We start from the raw sequence: 9,446 nt of genomic DNA, 5'->3' as shown, positions 1-9,446 counted from the left end.
TAATACTTAACTAAAAACTATATGGCGACATTCTATAAGACTTCTAATATGCGTCCAAATTATAAGACACATATTTAATTTGCAAGGCAAGTTTCCTAGGTGTGCAATATCCAACTTGTACTACAAGTGGTCAATATGTCGATACGTGGCCTCTTGGTTGGCCAAGTTTTCAACCTACCAATCACCTATAGACATGTATTAAAGCAAAGCAGCGTCTATGAAGCTTTTAGGAAGCTTTCTACAAGATATTATCATATTTATCTACTTTGACTTATTTCTATCTATTCTTATTATCTAGATAATTATCAGGGTAAATATGTATGTCCATGACACACATAGCTTTTAGTTAGATAATATATATAGAGGCAAGAGTGAAGCCTTCTTCACTCTTGTCAATGCCTTTCTTATTTTTAATATAAATTTAATAGTTGGTACTCTTTTTGCCTTTGGCAATAGCCATTCTAGTCTTAATACTATAATACTTTTGGAGTAAATATTTATTATTCTTGAGTTATACAAGAGTGTTTTGAGAATAATCAAAACGTTTCTAACAAAGATTAATTTACAAGTAAAAGTAATGAAATCATAAAAATATACAAGAAAATACCAACTATCCATCACTCCAAAACCTACACCACTTACAACTTCACTCATTCATATATATATATATATATATATATACAAATATACCTCACTTAATTTATAACCTTGGAGGATAAATTTTTTATAAATTATGCGAATTTTTACAATTTATGTGGGATGCATACAATAAAATATGTTATTCCATTCCAACAAACATTATCACCTAAACGATGAATATTAATTAAAGGGTTTCGAATAAGCTGGGAACATCTACAGACATACGTACATACAAGTCCAGAGGCACACGTGAAGTGGTAATTTAAGCAGGGAACGGTATGCGCAGAGCGGGGAGCGGGCTGGGGAACAACTGAGGCGATACATCTAGGTAATGCAGGGATGCGAGGGAGATCAAGGAATTCGAGGATACTGGGGGTCCACATTCCCTCTGTCTCTGTGTGTGTGTGTGTGTGTGTGTGTCTCCCCTTCGGAGTCCCTTAGCAGATTGCTTAGCCTCGATCAATCGAACCTACCACCCAAGTTCAATCGGAAAATTCATCACCCCCGCTGTCCGCTTCGCCCTGCTGTTCCTGATCGATCGAACCGTTCATCACCCCATTCCGCCTTCATTTGAGACTTCCGGGTCTATTTTCCTTGGGAATTCGACGTGGTCTGAGCGTTCGTATGTGCTAAACCCTAATCGGAGGTGAGTGATTGGTTTTGTTTTGTTTTTGTTTTTTTTGTTTTTTTTGCGATTTGCGATTTGGGGGTGAACGGCTTTTTCGGGTGCGTTTTTTGTCTTTACGCCGAGGGAGTCCGTTGAATTTTCGGTGAGGGCTGGGTGTTGATTTTTTGGTTGTTTGTTTGTTTGTTTTTTTCGTTTTTGATTTTTTGAGGGGGTGGGGACAGATAACAGGTGCGGATTACAGTGATAAAAAGTGATGGGACTGGGGAGGAGAGCGCGAAACCCTGTGCAGACAGCAGCATGGTGGGTGAAGAAGCAGCCTCCGAAAGTGAAAGCCGCCTTAGGGGTGTTGACTGGCATTTTGACGCTCATTTTCTTGCGATTTGTCATTCGCGATCATGACAACCTGTTCGTGGCTGCTGAATTTATTCATGCTGTCGGCATCGGATGTCTTATCTACAAGCTTATGAAGGAGAGGACTTGCTCTGGTAAACGTTTCTTTTCGTTTTCCGTGCTCTCTGTTTAGCTCAATGAGAATGATAATGGTTCACCCTAGCTGTCAGTACGTTGATCAATCTGTCTTCTAACGCGAGTTGTCTACATTGGCCCCTCATCGACCCCTACGTTCTCAATGATCGAACGAGGTTGACATTCTTGTCTTAAACCGCCAGGGTTTTACTATGAAATTACTGGATCAAGGATTTGGTCAGAAATTTAGACTCTGACGTTGCAATCAGAATGCTTTAGCGCTAAAGTCATGTTGCTGCGGTTGGTTTGTAGGTGCATAGACGTTACATAAAATGTGCAATCATGGGAAATGGCTTGCTTTATACAATGTCGACTCTCAACTAAATAGATAAAGGAAAATGTGTTATTTGAATGCAGGCCTGTCACTCAAGTCCCAGGAGCTCACTGCCATATTTCTGATGGTGCGGCTCTATTGTAGTCTGGTGATGGAATTTGACATTCATACTGTTCTGGACTTCCTCACATTCCTCACAACTGCGTGGGTGATTTTTATGATGCGTTTTAAGTTAAAGGCTACCATCTCAGATGACCTCGACAATCTTCCCATATACTATGTGGTGAGTAAGCAATACGTTGTCCTTATATTCCTGCCTGTAGTTACACGGATGGCATTTTGTAAGCATGTGGCGCATATCTTTAGTCTTGGCAAGTCTCGAGCACCTAGGGGTTATGTGATCCTGTCAATCCTTTATATTTGAATCTTTCATATCATAGGTCGTGTTGTTGGTCAACAAATGATTGGTTAAATTTTCAGTGGCGTACCGTAACAAAGACGGTGAATCGATTACACAGGCTAGATTGATGGGGATCATGTGGTCGAAGTTTTAGTCCTCTAGTTTCAATTGAGGAATCGCCCTAATAACTAGCTTGGGTACTCTGTCCTACCCGTAAGGAGAATGGATTAAATGTTATCTTATGGAGCTATCAGGAATACTGTTATTGACAGTTTCTAATTGCGGTGTCTTTGCAGCTGGCTCCATGTGCAGTACTGGCTCTTTTGATTCATCCAGGCACTTCTCACCATATTGTAAACCGTGTATTGTGGGCTTTCTGTGTATATTTGGAAGCTGTATCTGTCATGCCTCAGCTTCGCGTAATGCAGAATACCAGGGTATGAGTTCTCGAGTTTTGGTATCCTTGAAAGATGTCCAATGTTTTGGATTTTGTAACGACCATCTGGTGCTCTTGAGTTTTGGGTATAAGTTCTTCAGGGTTTTAGCTCTCCGGCAGTCGTGTGTTTATCAATACGTGAACACTCTCTACTCTGGGCATTTTTTGCTTCCTCAGCTGGATTTCTTAGTTGTCTTGGGTGATGATAGCTCTAAGTGTAATTTTACCGGAGAAACTTTCGTGTATCACTTTTACTTTCATCTTTGCACGATCTAGTGTGGGGACTTTTAATCAGAAGCTTGGTTTTAATTGTAATTGAGTTGATTTGCAGGTAGTTGAGCCCTTCACAGCCCATTATGTTTTTGCTCTAGGAATTGCACGATTTCTAAGTTGTGCTCACTGGATTCTTCAGGTGAGTTGCTTTTTATTTTATTTTTTAAAATCAATTAATTATCATTATCATTATTTTGTCTTTATTACGTAGTTTATTCATTTCATACGCTAATCGGATTAGAACTGGGAAGTCCAGCACAAGTAGTCCCGGCACTACCTTTTAACACTGAACCTTTGCAAAGTGAAGTGGAGAGGGAGGAGGAGAGAACTTTCTCAAATTTCAAGAGCAGCATTGTTTCTTTATCATTATTATTGTTTTTGAAACCTCACATTCAAATTAATCATTGACCTTTCTAGCTTTTTTTTCTGTATTTTTTGTCGGTGGTCTCTGTAATACCATAGAGCAGTATTTATAGCCTGATGCACTGTCTTGTTGATCCTTAGGTGCTAGACGGACACAGCTTCCTGCTTAGTGCACTGGGCTTCGGCTTATGGCCTGGTATGGTTCTTCTCTCTGAGATTGTACAGACAACGATCTTGGCTGACTTTTGTTACTACTACGTGAAAAGGTATGTTCGAATGCATACTTCACATGATTGCGTTGATGTCTGTGAATCAAGCATGCACCAACATATATTGCTTCCTTCTGTTATTTCAGTGAAGGTAGCCACAGAGCTGTCAACAGAGTATATTTACAACATACATATGTCTAATTTGACTGGGTATCTGTTCTGTCAGTGTAATGGACGGACAGATGATGGTGCGGCTTCCTTCCGGTGTAGTGTAGTGCCTGCTGTGGTAAGGCTACTTAATGTATTAGTGAAATTGAAGTACTAGGGCACGAAAGGATGCTTTAGCTTTTTTATACATGAGCTTCTCATTGCAGTTCAAGTCCTCTTCAACTGTGATGGTTTTAGGGCCCATACAAGCTTGTAGGGTTCCAGCTCTGACTGACCCGAGAAGGTTGTACATTATTATGAAGATGCTCATCTTAATGCAATGGCTCTTTCAGTTGGCTGAAAAGCACTTGTCAATGGTATCTAGCAGAATCGAAGGCAAACTTTTTATTCAATTTTTTGTCTCCAGGTCCGGAGAATGTGCAGGATGAATTGTGAATTGAATTTTGCTATCCCAATCGTTTTTGGACATTTCAAACATTGAAAACTTTACTTCCGGATCAACAAAATTAAAACTCATTCGAGGAGTTGGGTAAAATGGTCGAGCCAAACCAGGGTTTTTCGACCATGAAGCTCTCTCGGAAAATTAAGTCCGCGCACAAAATTGAGTCTCTGCACATGCAACAGTATTCGCTGCAGAAGTTACTATGGTGAGCATCTCACTCTAAGGATAAGCTTACTGCTTTCACTACACGCTACGGCAGAACCGAATCTCTCTCTAATTTTTACAGTATCGAAGTCGTCCTCAATCTGAGCATCTATGTACATGAGTCGATTGCCTTCATGATTCTTGCACTCTCCACGAATCACATCCGGAAAACTGTACAATAGAGCGGTTTGATGCATTCTCTGAGTTGGATTAAACAACGTCGCTTGGAGGGCAAGGGATGCGGATCGGCCTGGTTGCTTCACCATCGTCATCCCCCAATGCAGAATTTTGCTCAACTGCTCCACGAGAACGAGCGACGAAATGTTGCGGCGCGTGCCCCCTGAACAACAGAAGACAAGGTTTGCCACACGGACTGTGCGATGGCGACCTTCACCTGGCCACGCCTCGGAGGCATCCTTCCCGACCTCCCTGCAGCTCTCGCCGGATTGCGCCGGGGCGGAGTCCTACGGCGATCACTCCCGATCCCCATCCCCATCCCACCCACCGCCACATGGCCCATCTTCTCCTCCGCCTCTCGCAATCTCATCATCGGCGCTGTCCTCGGCCGTTCAAACCCATCCACTGCCCTGTAACTCGCTGCCATCATTCCCCGCTCCATACCCACGTCAATTCCCAACCAGCTACCGCCGCCACACAATTCTCCGCAGGAATGTCCTCTTCATGCGATGCAACGCAAGAGAATGAAGTGACTGAACACCGACTACCGCCATCCCTCTTATCCCGATCCCAGCATGCTGTCTTCAGCAACACGACTCGCATAGAAACTTGGACACCAAGCATCCGAGCCATCAAGCTTGTCCACCAAGATTTTACGGCAGATCCGTTGAGGCTTGTGGAGCTGTGCACCTCCTCCGATCTCCCCCTGGCGTCCGGTCACTACACCCGTATTCTCACACTCTCTCTCTCTCGTGTGGGGGCCACAGTAGAGGTGGGGCGCAATCCCCGAAATAATGAGCAGCAAGTAATGAGGATGCAAATAATGGGGAGCCGGGATTGGGATTTGCAACGCAGTAAAACCTCCCCCCGTGGTATGGGCGTCGACGCTTGAGCTTCACGCCAATACTTTTATTATGACGAATTCTCTTTATTTTGGATTTGGAATTTGGGCTAAAAATGATTTAAAATTTTATATAATAAAGAAGAATGGTTTTAAAATAAATAAAAATTATTTCTTTCGTTTGATAAAATTTCTTCGAAGAAAATAAGTTCAATTGTAGTTACACAATAAATAAGTGCCAAAAATAGAGAAACGGTTTTATTTGTGGAAGGCGAAGTTTTAAGAAATTGGACTTGTGCAACTATCCTATGCTTCGTGTATGTATATGCACTTCTTTTTTTTTTTAAAAAAAAATTAAAAATAAATAAAAATAACTCATACTTTGATGAATATTCATCCTAGAGGAAAAATGCTCACATATTCTTATTCGATTAGTTAATGATTTAATTACATATATAAGTAAAATAATTAAATATACAGGAAAGAAAATCAACATTAAAAATTATCTATAACAGTCAATGATAAAAAACTGATACAAGACATTATCTTTTCAAGAAATACCACACAATTATTTCATAAGTTTTTTGATTCTAAGAAATGAAATGATTTTGAACTAAATAGAACAAAACATATAAGACTAAGCATAAAAATGATTATAAACTGATACACATTGTAAAAGTAATCAGGATTAGAATGATTTGAATAATATTGCCTACACTAATAGAATCAGAAATAAGGTGAAGACAGAGTTTTAAACTAAGAATTTTTTTAACAAAGATTCAAACAACACTGAATCAAAATGTTGGTCTTTAAATAATTTTAAAGTTCGAAAAAGAATGATATAAAAATAGCACATATAAGTTACAATGGTTCCCATGTTCTGAAGTTTCACACATTTCAAAATTACTGCACATGTGTTTCTAAACTTCAATCAAACTTTTAAAAATCAATCTTAGAAATATGTGAAAGTTTTTATTTTTTATTATATATATATAAACATATACATACATACACACATATATATACATACATATACATATACATATATACATATACATATATATATGCGATCCAATTGTTTACTAAATCGACCCAGTTCCCGTTGTTCCTAGCCTCCATCCCCATTTCTCCTGCCCCTAGTCTCCTGCCCCGACCTGCCCGTCCCAATTCCCAGCACCCATCTTCTGTCCACGGGCCTCTCGCGGGGCAGACCAATCGGAATGGAAAAGGAGATGCTCCCAGGTTGGAACCTCGGCGTCTTCTCGATGCTCGTGGGCAGGAATCATTTGCAGCAGTCCCAGGGGTGATCCCGCAGCAACTCACTGGGCTGATGAACCTCTTGCGATCAGATTTGAGCATGAGTTCATGCGATTAGATTTGAGCATGAGTTCCTTCGAAGGCATACTTCCGCCACAGTTGTCTCAATTGGTGACGACTTCCACCTTCATGTAATAGCTCTTCGTCGCCGCAGATTGCGTCTGCCTCAGCCGTAAATTGTAAACAAACTAGCTATCAGTTCCATGAATTCAACAACTGCCTGGCATTAGTTGTGCCATTATAAAATTTACAAATTCTACGATCAATTCTCCCACGACAAGGTCACACAAGATAGCTTTTCTTTTGCTATTTCACGAGGGTGGGTCTCTGCACTGTGTTTAGCGTCCACGTTGCATCTTGCTGTTTAGAGCAAGAGCAAGATAGTTGGCAGTTGAATTTCAGGCTTCTACGGTAAGAAGAAATATTTAGCAGATTTATGAGACTGAGCATTTTATGATTCCAAACTTTTCGCCTGGTAGCGTGACCCCACAAGCTTCGTTGATCCTGGAAAAATTATATTCTACAAAAAGATCTATGAGGTTGATAGGTTGAAGCATCATCAAGTGATCACTGCAAAATCAGCATGACTCTTCTTCAGTCATTAAACAATTGTAGAGGAATTGTTGAAGGCTGCCGCTGTTGTTTCTCTAGCAAATCTAAGCGAGCCTCAGCAAGAGTTCACTCTATGGACATCAACAGGAAGAACAAATCACCAAACTCCGAGATGATAATCGGGGAGTGAGAAGTTAATCGAAAACCCGTACGATTGAATAAACCTCCAAACTAGCGACAATTATCTTGCTTCTTTTAACAATCCGGGGTTTACATGATTAGAAAGATCCTACAGCTTTGCACTCAACCTCTGGTAATGAGCACCAGCGTACGCTTTTCTACAACTCTCGTGTGTGTGAGTACCGAGCAGATACCTGAAATGTTTAGTTTCTCTCTCAAACCACGCTAATCTATTTCATTTCTATATTTTTAGTTTTGGATCGAAATCCAGGAACTAGTGCAGGAATTCAATAATATGAACTTGTACTTCTGAGCACACCTACTGATGGTGCTTCAAATACAAAGCGTTTGCAAACCCCACGGCACGCCCCAACAGCGTCGTGGACATCAGGATATTGACAAGGATTCCAAGTGGCTCAAAAATGCAAAAAAATGCCAATTATCATGAGGAGATCGAGGTACTTGCCCCGATTAAGAGCCACCGCCTCAATGCCTACCTTGAAAAACCAAAATTTGGGTGGAGGGAAGAGAGGGTTTTCATCTAAACCCTGATCTTTACCAGACTCACCGAATACTTCTCCAACCAATTCCACAAAACTATCGTCCACTCGAAGAATGTATACCAAGAAAACCTCAACTGTTCTTATTGATATTGAGGTTGAAATAAGATCTTTGACAAAAACTTCTTAATTACTACACGGTGGAGTAGAATGCGAGGATCCCCTAATACTTGTTTTTAAAAGCTGGAGTCGGTTCATGTATACATATTAGCTTAACAAGAATCGTCACAAGTCACCCCTGTTTTAAAACCACCGTCCGTGTAACCTAAAAGAGAACTAACTAAAAAGAAATGCAGTGCGGGATAAGCTCCAAGCACCGAAAATTACAACCAACATTCAAGATTCAGGGTTTATAAGAATTATGGAAAAATGTGAGGAACCTGGACAAAGCGCTGCAAGGTGGGAAGAATTGAGCTAACATGTAGCTTCTTGGCAGACCGTGGCATCTAGAATTTCTCGAAAGAAACCCGCACAGCTAATCCGAGGCAATGGGATTGATCTTTAAAAATGGTCCACGCTTTCGCCAATATTTTGTCTGGATTCACGTAACAAACACAAATCGCAAAAAAATCGGTTGGTGCGATGCACTGATGGGCGCTGCATCCTTGTCTCAAATCCTACAAAAACACCTCCAAATATCATAGACCTCAAATCTTGGACCTCAAACCCTAAATCGTGAGCCTTGCACAATCCACGCAAGTAATGACTAAGGTTGCTGACACACGAGCTCACAAGCTGAGATTTTGAAACATCATTGACAGGGCATGCATTGCGACCTAGGGACGAGAAGAAACCAGCCCCAAGAATGGCCCTCCATCGAATTGACTCACCAGAGCATTGACGTGCGTAAGCAAGCTGCCGATTTGAGGAGATCAACGCACAAGTAGCAAAGAATCCTCAATTACTCAGCGGTTGGATTGTGCAATAGGTCGCGTTAGGCTCGGATCCAGTATATCGAAGTTTTGAGGGAGACGTCGGTAACGCACAAGAGTGAGCTTCAATGACCCACAATGAAGGTGATGGTTCTTACAGGTTTACTCTTTATGTTTCATGATGTTTAGATTGAAAAAGAAATGGTTGTTTGGTTGGAAAGGAACCAACAATAGTGGTTACAAGAATGGGATACAAAAATACAAATAAGAAGGGCAGATTTGTTCATGTCATGGATTGCATTTTGTGATCTTGGTACTGCTGGTCGCTTGTGCATGGTTCATAAAGAGAATTACTGCTAAAATCGACATCCTAAAGCTTCGACATT

The 9,446-nt window shown here is 40.9% G+C and overlaps 1 protein-coding gene and 1 long non-coding RNA gene across 2 annotated transcripts; one reads left to right on the top strand and one right to left on the bottom strand.

The window, feature by feature from the left end:
- Window positions 1-1,062: 1,062 nt before the first annotated feature.
- LOC112284029 (uncharacterized) lies at window positions 1,063-4,269 on the top strand. Its single transcript, XM_024523505.3, has 7 exons — window positions 1,063-1,285; window positions 1,489-1,752; window positions 2,150-2,349; window positions 2,763-2,903; window positions 3,234-3,314; window positions 3,680-3,804; window positions 3,974-4,269. The coding sequence occupies exons 2-7, from the start codon at window positions 1,521-1,523 to the stop codon at window positions 4,020-4,022; spliced, it is 828 nt and encodes a 275-aa protein (XP_024379273.1). The 5' UTR covers window positions 1,063-1,285; window positions 1,489-1,520; the 3' UTR covers window positions 4,023-4,269.
- Window positions 4,270-7,667: 3,398 nt separating this feature from the next.
- LOC149989152 (uncharacterized) lies at window positions 7,668-9,188 on the bottom strand. The gene is made up of 2 exons (XR_016503327.1): window positions 9,019-9,188; window positions 7,668-8,805 (listed from the first exon to the last, which is right to left on the bottom strand). It is a non-coding gene; the product is annotated as an uncharacterized LOC149989152 (long non-coding RNA).
- Between the last annotated feature and the right edge of the window lie 258 nt (window positions 9,189-9,446).

Source organism: Physcomitrium patens, chromosome 6 (assembly GCF_059467195.1).
Source record: "Physcomitrium patens ecotype Gransden chromosome 6, ASM5946719v1, whole genome shotgun sequence".
Classification (NCBI taxonomy): domain Eukaryota; kingdom Viridiplantae; phylum Streptophyta; class Bryopsida; order Funariales; family Funariaceae; genus Physcomitrium; species Physcomitrium patens.
This window is presented reverse-complemented; position numbering and strand designations above follow the sequence as displayed.